General features: G+C 36.8%; 1 protein-coding gene across 3 annotated transcripts in view; it reads right to left on the bottom strand.

Annotated features, from left to right (window-relative positions):
• The window catches only part of XRN1 (5'-3' exoribonuclease 1), a 107,462-nt gene that overhangs the window by 18,566 nt on the left and 74,944 nt on the right, over positions 1–13,952 (bottom strand). For all 3 annotated transcript variants that reach the window (XM_027583131.2, XM_027583130.2, XM_027583129.2), the window contains exons 30-33: positions 13,345–13,414; positions 11,980–12,187; positions 10,723–10,818; positions 5,483–5,591 (exon numbers count right to left, since the gene is read on the bottom strand). In XM_027583131.2, the coding sequence (XP_027438932.2) occupies positions 5,483–5,591; positions 10,723–10,818; positions 11,980–12,187; positions 13,345–13,414 (483 nt within the window). The remainder of the gene's footprint in view (positions 1–5,482; positions 5,592–10,722; positions 10,819–11,979; positions 12,188–13,344; positions 13,415–13,952) is intronic.

Genomic DNA, 13,952 nt, shown 5'->3' on the forward strand with positions numbered 1-13,952 from the left:
CCCCACATTCTGTAAGGTCAGTGTTAATCAAAGATATCACAAGAAAAGAAAATGACAAATATCCTCTATGAATATAAATGCTAAAATAAAATCCTCAACAAAATACTAGCAGATCAAATCCTGTAGCATATAAAAAAGATTAAACACCAAGACCTGGTAGGATTTATTCCAAGAATGCAAGGTTGGTTCAACATAAAAAACAATCAATGGAATCTACCATATTAATTAAGCACTGAAACAGCAACTGACAAAATCTAATATCCCTCCAAGGGGGGCAAAATCAACAACCAAAGAATAGAAAGGAACTTCCTCATCCAATAAAGGGCATTTACCAAAACCCATAGCTAACATTACACTTAATGCTCACAGATTGAAAGCTTACCCCTAAGATCAAAACAAGGGTGTTCACTCTCACTATTTCCATTCAACATTATGTTGGTGGTTTTAGCTACAGCAATTAGGTAAGAAAAAGAAATACAAGAAATTATATAAAAAGAAGTAACACTATCGCTATTTGCCAAAACCACAAAAAATTAGGGCTAGTAAACAAGTTCAGCAAGGTAGCAGGATATAAGATCAATATACAAAAGTCAGCTTTATCTCTATAAACAGCACTGAACAATCCACCCCCAACCACCAATTAAGAAAACAGTTCCAGTGACAATAGGGGTGTCTGGGTGGCTCAGTCGGTTAAGTGTCTGACTCTTGGTTTTGGCTCAGGTCATGAACTCAGGGTTGTGGGACTGAGCTCTGCATTGGGCTCCATGTTCAGTGCAGAGTCTGCTGGAGATTCTCTCCCTCTCCCTCCCCCTCTGCCCCTCACTGTTTCCTCTAAAAAAATAAAAATCTTGAAAAAAAAAAAAAGAAAACAGTTCCTGACAATAAATAGCATTAAAAATAATAAAATACTAGGAATAAATTTTTTAAAAGATGTAAGACTTGTACAATGAAACCTACAAGACATCATTGAAGGAAATTAAAGAAGACAAATAAATGGAAAGACATTTTACGTTCATGGATAGGAAGACTTAATATTGTTAAGAGGACAATGCTCTCCAAAATGATCTGTAGATTCAATATAATCTCTCTAAAAATTCCAGCTGCCATTTTCACAGAAATAGGCAAGGTGATCCTATAATTCATACAGAAATGCAAGAGATCAGAACAGACAAAACAATGTTGGAAAAGAAAAACAAAGCTGGAGGAACTCAAAGTTCCCAATTTCAAAACTTACAACAAAGCTATGATAATTAAGATAGTGTGTTCTTTGATTAAGATGGCATATAGATCTGTAGAACAGAACTGAGGGATCAGAAATAAACCCATACATCTACAGTCAACTGATTTATAAAAAGAGTGCCAAGAAAATTCAATGGGGTGCCAAGAGAATTCAACGGGAAAAGAACAGTCTTTCAGCAAATAGTGCTGAGACAACTGGATATCCACATGCAAAAGAACGAATATGGACCCCCTACCTCATACCATATACAAACACTCAGAAATGGAAAAAAGACCTAAATATAAGAGCTAAAACTACAAATCTCTTAGAAGAAAAGATAGGTATAAATCTTTGTGACCTTAGATTATGTAATGGTTTCCTAGATATGACACCTAAAGCACAAGTAATCAAAGAAAAAGTAGAAAAGATAAATTAGAATTGATCAAAATTAAAGACTTTTGTTTCAAGGACACTATAAAGTTAAAAAGACAACCCACAGAATGACAGCACATATTTGCAAATCAAATATCTGAATATGCACGTTATACACAGAAGATGTAAAGGACTCACACAACTCAAGGATGAAAAGAAAAATAACTCAAAAATGAGCAAAGGACTTGAATAGACATTTCTCCAAAGAAGATATACAAACTGCCGATTGGCACATGAAAAGATGCCCAATGTTATTAGTCATTAATGAATCACAAATGAAAACCACAAAGAGACTTCACTTTACACCCACCAGGGCTGCTGTAATAAAAAAGATGGGCAATAACAAGTATTATGGAAGATGTGGAGAAATTGCACTCTCATATATTGCTGGTGGGAAACAGCAGTTGGAAAACAGTTTGGTAGTTCCATAAAAAGTTAAACACAGAGTTATCATATGACTAATTCTACTTATTTGGATGTATACCCAAGAGAACTGCAAACATATGTTCAATCAAAAACTTCTACATGGATATTCACAGCAGCATTATTTATTATAGCCCCAAAGTGGAAACAACCCAAATGTCCATCAATGGATGAATGGATAAACAAAATGTAGTATTCATAGAATGGACTATTATTCAGCCATAAAAAGGACTGCAAACAAATCAATCAACGTGATACATTAACAAAAGAAAGAACAAGAATCATAAGATCCTCTCAATAGAAGCAGAAAAAGCATTTGACAAAGTACAGCATCTTTTCTTGATAAAAATTCTTCAGAGTATAGGGATAGAGGGTACGTACCTCAATATCATAAAAACCCACAGTGAGTATCATTCTCAATGGGGAAAAACTGAGAGCTTTCCCCTAAGGTCAGGAACGCAGCAGGGATGTCCACTATCACCACTGCTATTCAACATAGTACTAGAAGTCCTAGCCACAGGGGCGCCTGGGTGGCTCAGTTGGTTAAGCGACTGCCTTCGGCTCAGGTCATGATCCTGGAGTCCCGGGATCGAGTCCCGCATCGGGCTCCCTGCTCAGCGGGGAGTCTGCTTCTCCCTCTGACCCTCTTCCCTCTCGTGCTCTCTCTCATTCTCTCTCATTCTCTCTCTCTCTCAAATAAATAAAATCTTAAAAAAAAAAAAAATAAATAAATAAAAAGTCCTAGCCACAGCAATCAGACAACAAAAAGAAATAAAAGGCATCCAAATCAGCAAAAAAGTCAAACTCTCACTCTTTGCAGATGATATAATACTTTATGTGGAAAACCCAAAAGTCTCCACCCCAAAACTGCTAGAACTCATACAGGAATTCAGTAAAGTGCCAGGATATAAAATCAATGCACAGAAATCAGTGGCATTTCTATATACCAACAACAAGACAGAAGAGAGACAAATCAAGCAGTCGATGCCATTTACAATTGCATCCAAAACCATAAGATACCTAGGAATAAATCTAACCAAAGAGGCAAAGGATCTGTACTCAGAAAACTATAAAATACTCATGAAAGAAATTGAGGAAGACACAAAGAAATGGAAAAACATTCCATGCTCATGGATTGGAAGAACAAATATTGTGAAGATGTCAATGCTACCTAGAGCAATCTACACATTCAATGCAATCCCCATCAAAATACCATCCACTTTTTTCAAAGAAATGGACAAATAAACCATTTGTTTGGTTTCATACCAAACAAATTTGTATGGAACCAGAAAAGACCCCGAATAGCCAGAGGAATGTTGAAAAAGAAAAGCAAAGCTGGCGGCATCACAATTTCAGACTTCCAGCTCTATTACAAAGCTCTCATTATCAAGACAGTACGGTACTGGCACAAAAACAGATATATCGATCAATGGAACAGAATAGAGAGCCCAGAAATGGACCCTCAACTCTATGGTCAACTCATCTTTGACAAAGCAGGAAAGAATGTCCAATGGAAAAAAGACAAGTCTCTTCAAGAAATGGTGTTGGGAAAATTGGACAGCCACATGCAGAAGAATGAAACTGGACCATTTCCTTACACCACACACAAAAACAGACTCAAAATGGTTAAAAGACCTAAATGTGAGACAGGAGTCCATCAACATCCTAAAGGAGATCACAGGCAGCAACCTCTTCGACCTCAGCCGCAGCAACTTCTTCCTAGAAACATTGCCAAAGGAAAGGGAAGCAAGGGCAAAAATGAACTATTGGTACTTTATCAAGATAAAAAGCTTTTGCACAGCAAAAGAAACAGTCAACAAAACCAAAAGACAACTGACAAAATGGGAGAAGATATTTGCAAATGACATATCAGATAAAGGGCTACTATCCAAAACCTATAAAGAACTACTTAAACTCAACACCCAAAGAACAAATAATCCAATCAAGAAATGGGCAGAAGACATGAACAGACATTTTTCCAAAGAAGACATCCCAATGGCCAACAGACACGTGAAAAAGTGCTCAACATCGCTCGGCATCAGGGAAATCCAAATCAAAACCTCAATGAGATATCACCTCACACCAGTCAGAATGGCTAAAATTAACAACTCAGGAAATGACAGATGTTGGCGGGGATACGGAGAAAGGGGAACCGTCCTACACTGTTGGCGGGAATGCAAGCTGGTGCAGCCATTCTGGAAAAGAGTACAGAGGTTCCTCAAAAAGTTGAAAATAGAGCTACCATACGACCCAGCAATTGCACTACTGGGTATTTACCCCAAAGATACAAATGTAGGGATCTGAAGGGGTATGTGCACCCCAATGTTTATAGCAGCAATATCCACAATAGCCAAACTGTGGAAAGAGCCAAGATGTCTATCAACAGATGAATGGATAAAGAAGATGTGGTACATATATACAATGGAATATTATGCAGCCATCAAAAGGAATGAGATCTTGCCATTTGCAACGATGTGGATGGAACTGGAGGGTGTTATACTGAGCGAAATAAGTCAATCAGAGAAAGACATAGATCATATGATCTCACTGATATGAGGAATTCTTAATCTCAGGAAACAAACTGAGGGTTGCTGGAGTGGAGGGGGGTGGGAGGGATGGGGTGGCTGGGTGATAGATATTCGGGAGGGTATGCGCTATGGTGAGCGCTGTGAATTGTGCAAGACTGTTGAATCACAGATCTGTACCTCTGAAACAAATAATACAATATATGTTAAAAAAAAAATATAGCAGGAGGGGAAGAATGAAGGGGCAGAATCGGAGGGGGAGACGAACCATGAGAGACGATGGACTCTGAGAAACAAACTGAGGGTTCTAGAGGGGAGGGGGGTGGGGGGATGGGTTAGCCCGGTGATGGGTATTAAAGAGAGCATATATTGAATGGAGCACTGGGTGTTATAAGCAAACAATGAATCATGGAACACTACATCAAAAACTAATGATGCAATGTATGGTGATTAACATAATGATAAAAAATTTAGAAAAAAAGGATTGCAAAAAAAAAAAAAGGAATGAAGCACTGATACATACTACAACATGGATGAATCTTGTGTTCATTATGCCAAGTAAAAGAAGCCAGTCACAAAACGTCACAAATTTTATGATGATATGAAATGTCCAGACAGGTCAATCCATAGAGGCAGAAAGTAAATTAATGGTTGCTAGGGCTGGAGGAATGACTAATAGGTATGTTTCTTTCTGGGGTAATGAAAATGTTCTACATTTAGATAGTGGCATAGGTTGTACAACTTTGTGAAAACACCAAAAAAATCACTGATTAAATACTTCAAAACATGAATTTTATGGTATATGAATTATAACTCAATAAAACTGTTATAATTAATAAAAAAGGAAGCAGCATCATAAGTATATTTTTAACTTTAAACTTACATTTTCTGTGAGGCTCATGTTTTCTTTGCTGACATTTAATACTGTTGTCAGTAAAGCCAGATTTATGATGTTGAGTTACTTGACTTACTTCTTGAGGTAGAACTGCAACCTGAAAGTTAAAATTCTTATAAATGATTTAAAAACAAAGTCTTATAACTACTTTTCCTCAAAGAGATAGAGTATTTGGTTGTAGAACTAAATAATAGGAGAGCTGACACTTGAGCTCTAACTCTAAAACCCATGTTCACAGAACCATATCAGAGAAAAAGTATGCCAGAAGTTTAATTAGAAAATATTCTAGTTTTGGGTATAGTTTTTGGGTTGTTCTATTTGATATCTACATAAAGCTATTTATTACTCACATTGTCATATTGTCAATAAAGACTTAAATTTAAAAAAAAAGACTTTTTAAAGAGCAGTTTTAGGTTTACAACAAAACTGAGAGAAAGGTACAGAGATATTTCATATTCTTTCCGTCTCCACACATGTATAGCCTTCTCCATTATCAACATCCTCCACCAGAGTGGTACATTTACTATAACCAATGAACCAATCCTGACACATCATTATTACTCCAAGGCCATAGTTTACATTGGGTTCACTCTTGGTGTTGTACATTCTATGTGTTCAGACAAATGTATAATGACATGTATCCACCATTAGAGTATCATACAGATTATTTTCAGTGCCCTAAAAAGCTTCTGTGCTCTGCCTATTGATCTTCCCCATAACCCCCGCGCAACCACTGATCTTTTTACTGTCTCCATAGTTTTACCTTCTCCAGAAGCTTGAATACTTTTTAAAAAGTCATGTTGAGTTGTCTAGAATGTGCTTATCAGATGAATATCAGTTAATTATGAAAAACAGTCATTCCAGATGAATATCAATTAATGTTTCATGGATTTAAGTGATATATGTGGTGGCTCATAATTCTTGGTATGTATAGGAGGAAATACAACATGACAGTGTTTAGCTAATATAAATAATGAAATAGCACCCAATACCAGGAGCAACATGTACAAGATTCTGAGGAAATACATTGTTAAGTGTTGAGTTCCATCTCAAGGCAATAGGCAGTAAAATGACTAGCAGACCTTGCTGGAGATCTAGGGGAATTTTGGTAGTGAGAGAGGAAAGTGGAACAGTAAAAACACATAACCTGAAATGGGAATTATCTACTTGTGGGAAAGGGAAAATAAAGAGACCAATCTTACTAGAACAGACCATTTTACCAAAGAGTTGGATATACTTTGCATAAGAATTAGGTAGAGTTAGATACTAGTTTCAGTTGAGGTTGAATTCCACTATTACTGAACAGAGAGCCCTATACATTCTATAATATTTGAATAACATTCTTCGGGGCACCTGGGTGGCTCAGTTGGTTAAGCGCCTGCCTTTGGCTCAGGTCATGATCCCAGAGTGCCGGGATCAAGCCTCACATCGGGCTTCCTGCTCAGGGGGAGTCTGCTTTTCCCTTTGCCCCTCACCCCACTCTCGTGCTCCTTCTCTCTAATAAACAGCTAAATCTGTAAAAGAATGTTATTCTTTTTTTTTTTTAAGATTTTATTTATTTATTTGACAGAGAGAGACACAGCAAGAGAGGGAACACAAGCAGAGGGAGTGGGAGAGGGAGAAGCAGGCTTCCCGTGGAGCAGGGAGCCCTATGCGGGGCTCGATCCCAGAACCCTGGGATCATGACCTGAGCCGAAGGCAGACGCTTAACGACTGAGTCACCCAGGCGCCCCAAGAATAACATTCTTTAGGGCTGGAAAAGAGGTCATCCAAGTCTAGTGCCTTAATTTTGCATATGAGGCCACAGAGGCCCAAGGAAATTAGAGTTGCTCAATTTGAGTCACCAAATCTGATTTCCTGATTCTGAGTCCAGTACAAGATTTATCACACCACAGTGCCTCAGGGAACAAACTAAGTTCAAATCCAGAAGCTCTTATTAATTAGATATTTTGCCCAATTATGCCACTGGGCCAACACAGGTGAAAGGATCACCAAGAAAGATCATTAGGAAAGACATATCAAACAGTACTATGTAAGAAGGACTAAAAAGGAAAGAGGCAAGAAGCAGGAAGCACAGATAGGAGGTTAATCTAGGTTTAGGATGACCATCTAAGACCCAGTTGTGGGAACTGGCAAGAAATAAAAAGATTTTGAACCTCACTGCAAAAAAAAAAAAAAAAAAAAAATAGAAGGGAAAAAGGAAGAAGGTTTTACTCCATGCTTTTCAGATTATGTGCCTGGGGAAATGGTAGTGTTAGAAATAAGGGTAAGAAGCTTCAGGTGAGGTGAATTCTAAGACATCTTACAGCTGAGATGATAGTGGGGTGTCTGTCTATACCTGTCTTCTAGGAAGTTGGAGATACTGGCTTAGATTGATCCTGATTGAGAAGTATGGATCACATAGACTGAGTGGTTAAATTAGCAGCAAGGTAAGAGCCAATGTCACCAAATGATAAAAAGGGGGAGGAAAAAAACTATTGTTCAGTGAAATAGTGCCCAGTTGAATGGCTGGAAAAACAGAGGTTAAGAAAGAAGTTGAATAAAAAGCAAAAGGCAAGAGGGGAGTCAGGGTGATGTTTCCTTTTAGAGCATAAATCCTTGAAATAATTGCCTATATTTGCTACCTCCAATTTTTCTTCTCCCCTTCTCTCTTAAACACACTCTTCTTGGTATTTCACTCTTACCACTCTACTGAAACTGCTCTTGTCAAGATTTCCAATGACCTCAGATACAAAACTCTATGGTCAATTCTCAGTTTTCATTTTAACTGATCCATCACCAGCATTTGACACAGGATTACTCTTCCTTGACATCCATTCTTCACTTGGCATCTAGAACAAACACCACACTTCACTGGTCTTCTTCCTGTACAATGGCCATTCCTTCTCAATCTTGTTTGTCAGGTTCACCTAATCTCTCTGACTCTTTAAGGATGGAATTCTCTAAGTTATTAGACTTCTCTGGATGTAGATAAATAGATATAGATACACACATAAATGCCCAAATGTCTCTCTCCAGCTTGGACATCCTCCATAACCATCAGAATCAATGTCCAACTCCATATCTCTACTCAAATATCTTTTTTTTTAAAAAAGATTTTCTTTATTTGAGAGAGTGAGCAGGAGAGCATGACCAAGGGGAGAAGCAGAGGGAGAGGGAGAAGAAGACTCCCCATTGAGCGGGGAGCCTGACGTGGGGCTCAATCCCTGGACTTCGGGATCATGACCTGAGCCGAAGGCAGACACTTAACCAACTGAGCCATCCAGGCACCCCTCTACTCAAATTTCTCACTCTGTATCTCCACTTAGATGTTTAATATACATCTCAAACTTACTATGACCGAAATTGAACTCCAGATCTTCTTCCACAAACCTACTTGACTTGCAATCTTCTCCATCTTAGGTAACAGCCACTCTATCCTTTTAGTTACTAAGACCTTAAGAGTCACACTCTTTAATCCATTTTTTTCTCTCTTAACCCTATATCCAATTCATCATTAGACAGCAATTCCTTCCAAATATGCCTAGAATTTGATCACTTCTCCAGGCTCCTACTACTCTGGTCCAAGTCAGTATCAACTCTATCTTGATGATTCCAGTAGTCTCCTAACTAATCTGTTTCTATCCTGGCTCCTCTACATTCTATTCTTAAGATAGCAGATAGAATGATCCTATTAAAATATAAATCAGATCATGTCATTCTGTTGCTCAAAACCCTTCACTGATTCCTCATTTCACTGAGTAAAAAACAATGTCCTTATAATGACCCAGAAGGTCCTGCATGGTATCTAATTACAGTTCCTACAACTCAGCCTAATTGATTAAAAGCCATCATTATGGCTCTTTTTTCTCTTCCTTGAGTACACCTGGAATTGTCTTCCCAACAGGGTCTTTGAAATTCTCTGGAATACCCTCACCTCAGATATCTACATACTCTACTCCTCATTTCATTCAAATCTTTACTCAAATGTTACCTGATCATTCTATTTAAAACTGCAAAACCTTGCCTCCCCCCCGACCCCCGCCAACATTCTCTATCCTCCTCCAAAATTTTTCTCAAACTTTTGTATTACCATCTAATATACCATGTAATTTACTTGTCCTCTCCTCCCCAGAATATAATTTGTTTGAGGGTCAGAATTCTTTTTTTGTTTATAGCTATGTTCTCATCACACAGAACAATGAACATGATAGGCCCTCAATAAATACATGCTGAATGAATTAATGAAATGAATGAATGATAACGAAGCATTCCTAAAAAATGAATGGTTAGTGGTATCAAATAAATTAGAGAGGAAAAGAGGGTTTGAAACTCTGGATATAGACTGCATTTAGATAGAAAGGATTTATGGATGGTCTAAGCAAAACTTAGCATATTAGCAGAAGAGAACTGTATTTTGTCACTCTCGCTTTTTATGTTTATTTTACCATCATTTCCTTTGCTATTTTCTTCTCTCTACTCTGAAAATGCCACCATCACTGGAGGACATTAGAATAAATTTGGCTTTCAGGGTGCAGGCTATTGGTTTATAAACTTGAGAGAATATTCTTTCTTAACCAAAACTGAGAAGACAGGTCAGTTACTAGCAAAAAGTGTTTAGGAATTTATTCTTTACCTTTTTCCTTTTTTTGGTCTGAGTCTACTTTTTTAGCAGAATTTCTTTTCCCTTCTTAATCTCAAGGAATGTGAATTTGCTCATTCACATTTAAGACAACTAGGTGCCGACATAAAGCTCCACATTCAAGTGGAAATTAATTAGTTAATAATAAGTGCATTAAGGCCTTTGTTGAATTTAAAATATAGTTATTATGATTTTGCAAACAGCTAAAATAAAATCCAAACTGATTTAAAAGAAAAATTATCTATATTCCCTCTCATGAGTCCAAAAACTTTTGTATACGGCTGAAGAGACTTATGAAAATTCATGATTAAAACTGTTATTCTAGGGCGCCTGGGTGGCTCAGATGGTTAAGCGTCTGCCTTTGGCTCAGGTCATGATCCCAGGGTCCTGGGATCGAGTTCCGCATCAGGCTCCCTGCTCCTTGGGAGCCTGCTTCTCCCTCTGCCTCTCTCTTTCTCTCATGAATAAATAAATAAAATCTTTAAAAAAAAAAACTGTTATTCTATTTTATGAGATTTTAGGAAAAAAATAATCATTGCATATTCACAAGAAAAATGTAAATTTTGTTTTTTTAAATTTAAATGTCTATCAAACAAGGTATACTAACCTTCTCTTGTAGAGTTGGCTGAAAGTGTTGAACCTTTCCAGATCCCTGTAAGGACTGCCAAATGTTGCAAAATTCATCATCATCTTTAGTAGGTACCTGGCAAAGCACAAAAAATTTCTTAAGGAACTGAAACATGAAAAAAATAAAGATTTATATTAAAAATAAAAAAATGCATTAAAGTTATTTAGCAGTAGATAGAATATTAACTTCTATTATCTGAAATCTCAGTTCTCTTTTTCTGGAGCTCAGTACAGTCATCATAGAAATATTCTATTGGACTGAAAATGGTCTTAAAGCAAGACAAATGTTATGGAAGATTATACTAAATCAGTATCCCTAACAACAGATTTTTTTTTTTAGTCTCCCAATGTACTGATATCTCATTCAAGCTAACATTTAACAATTTTATTTTTAAAATCTTCATCTTACACAAAAGTAATCCAACAGATTAAAAAACCAGCTATTACTTATGAGGAGTTGATTTTGGGCAGATTAATAGTGATTACCTATGAAATTTGATTTTTGCTTCTGCTTCCTTTGCTATTACCTCCTTATCTGGGCTTTCTAATTAGTCTATAATGAACACATTATTACTTGGATTAAAATGTGGTTAAGATTTGGGGACATGGAGTTAAACAAGGTTAAATGTCTCGCACAAAACAATTCATTTTTTGTCCCAGAAAGATAAAATAGAGGAAATCACCCATGAGTTGCATGGGTAGGAACCTGAAAATGGCTTTTGATAAATATAATCCTCTCTGTTAACCTTTCAAATTCATGTCATTTCATAGCAGATAGAATACAACATTTGAGTTATACAAATGTAGCTTGAAAAGTAAATATATGAAAACACATTCTCAAGCTCATATTTAAAAATTATTTCTTCTTTATAATTTTATAACAGATGTAGGATGTTATCAGTAGCATTTTTTTAAAAATTCTATTTATTTGAGAGAGAGCAGGAGCAGGGGGGAGAGGGAGAGGGGGAAAAGCAGACTCCCCACTGAACAGGGATCCTGACGTGGGGCTCCATCCCAGGACCCTGGGATCATGACCTGAGCCAAAGGCAGATGCTTAACCAACTGAGCCACCCAGATGCCCCAGTAGCATTCCTTACTAGCTTATTAACTTAAAACAAATCTGAAATTGACTTGAACCAAAATTTTTTTAAAAAACTAAGTCAAATTAGGTTTTACTTACAAAGTCTGCTTGAGATTTATAAGAGGGCGGAAAGAAATGAAAGACTAAGAGCCTTACTTGAGTAGGAACAAAAAGTGATTGAGGGGAATGGTTCAGGCCTCCCAAATGCCCAGATGAAATTGATGAATTTGAGCTATAGTGATTCACAGCTGGTTGTGGTTTCACAATGGCTGTCAACTTCTGATTTCCGGTTTCAGAGCGACTCCCATGAGTAAGATTCACCAAGGCACTTGTTGGCAGTCGATAACCTCTACCAGGAGAGCACCTAAAAATAAACAGTAATTTCAGAGGGAAATAATACTAAATGTGCTAGGAGCAGAAGAACCAAATTATTTTTGGGTGGACAGTCAGTCCATAATCTGAATTAGTAAACATTACTTTTAAATTTAGTAGAGGAACCTGAAATCATAGAAAGATCTCCACTTATAAGATGATATATTTCTGAAACTGGACTTTATTTGATCCTCACAATAACCTAGTGAAGTATGTATCTTCATTACAAACAAGGAAACTGAGGGTCAGAATGCTTTTAACGACCTACCCAAAGTAGCACAAAGGTTAAGTGACAGAACCCATTCCATGCAACTTTTGTTCTATCATACTCCTTTTTTCCTGTAACTTTAACTTTTTTATCAGTGCTGCCCCAAAATAAGTATATCTCATATGAAAGTTAAAAACAAAAAATCCAAACCTCTGGCTTTAAACCTGCTAACCTCCAGTTACCTTTTCTCTCCTTCATGGTCAAACTTCTCAAGGGTCAGCTCAATTTCCTGCTTCCTCAAAACACCCCAGTGTGGCTATACACCCACAATTCCACTAAAATATAAAATCTGCGATCATGCATCTCTGATTTTGATGACTTCACATTGCTTTAAGGATAAAGACCAAGATACCAAAATCATTACATGTCCTCAAAGTTGGCTTACAAGCTGCTGCACAGTGTGTTCCTTGCTTTTCTCTCTTACTCTAATCTTACATAGTTGCTGAAGTTCAGACACACTTGCATTCTTTTTTTTTAATGAATAAATCCTTTGTTGCCTCTTCTTGACCACCTGTCATTCTTCTTCCCTCTTCCTCCAGTTAACTATTACTCAGTCTTCAAGTCCCATCTTAAATATCACTTGTCAAAGAAGCCTTTCTAGAAGTCATACTCTTACAGAAACTGGAACCCCTCCTTCCCAGCACTTCTCACATTTTAATTAAATAATACTATAATCAGTTACACAATTATCTCTCCCACTAAAATGAAAGCTTTGTGAGACTAGAAAGCATGTCTATCTTACTCATTGTTACATCCCTATTAGCATGTATGATGTCTTGCATATAACAGGAATTCAAATTGTGGACAAATAAAGAAGTAATGTAAAGTCACTGCCACGTGGACATATTTACAAAGTGTAATTATCATCAGGAAATACAAACCTTATCGTTAAGCCTCCAGGAAATTCTTCATCAAATAACACTTCAAATAGTACATCAGCTTCTCTATTAGCTGTTAAATAAGAGAGATTTAAAAATCATATGATGAAAAATCAGCATTTAAGTTTTTGGCTTGTAAGAGGCATTACAACTATCAGAGAATGGTATAGGGGAATACAGTAAATGTAAAGTAGATAAACTTGCAGATTACCTTACTGGTATTAAAGTAAAATAATATTTTAAATTAGATGCTGTGAGGGGATTAATTATATTTTTCTCTGTGCTTTTGTCTATGTTGGAAATTATTCATAATAAAAGTTAATAAAAGAGGTCACTTTGGAGTTCGCAGTTCAGAAAGTATTGCAGTAAGACAGATAAAAGACAATGACGATTTGAAAGCATGGCAGTTTATTTAATAAAGGGAATAGAATGGAGAGAACAGAAATATCATTAGATAGAACTGGCAGGAATTTGTGACCTGTGTAGATAAAAAGGACAGAGATGCCAAAGATGACTCCAAGGTTCTGGCTGAGATGACTTGGTAGATTATGGATGCCATAACTGAGATATGAGACATGAGAAAGTGCAATAAACTTACATAGGAACAGAGA

The sequence above is a fragment of the Zalophus californianus genome, chromosome 1 (assembly GCF_009762305.2).
Source record: "Zalophus californianus isolate mZalCal1 chromosome 1, mZalCal1.pri.v2, whole genome shotgun sequence".
Lineage (NCBI taxonomy): Eukaryota > Metazoa > Chordata > Mammalia > Carnivora > Otariidae > Zalophus > Zalophus californianus.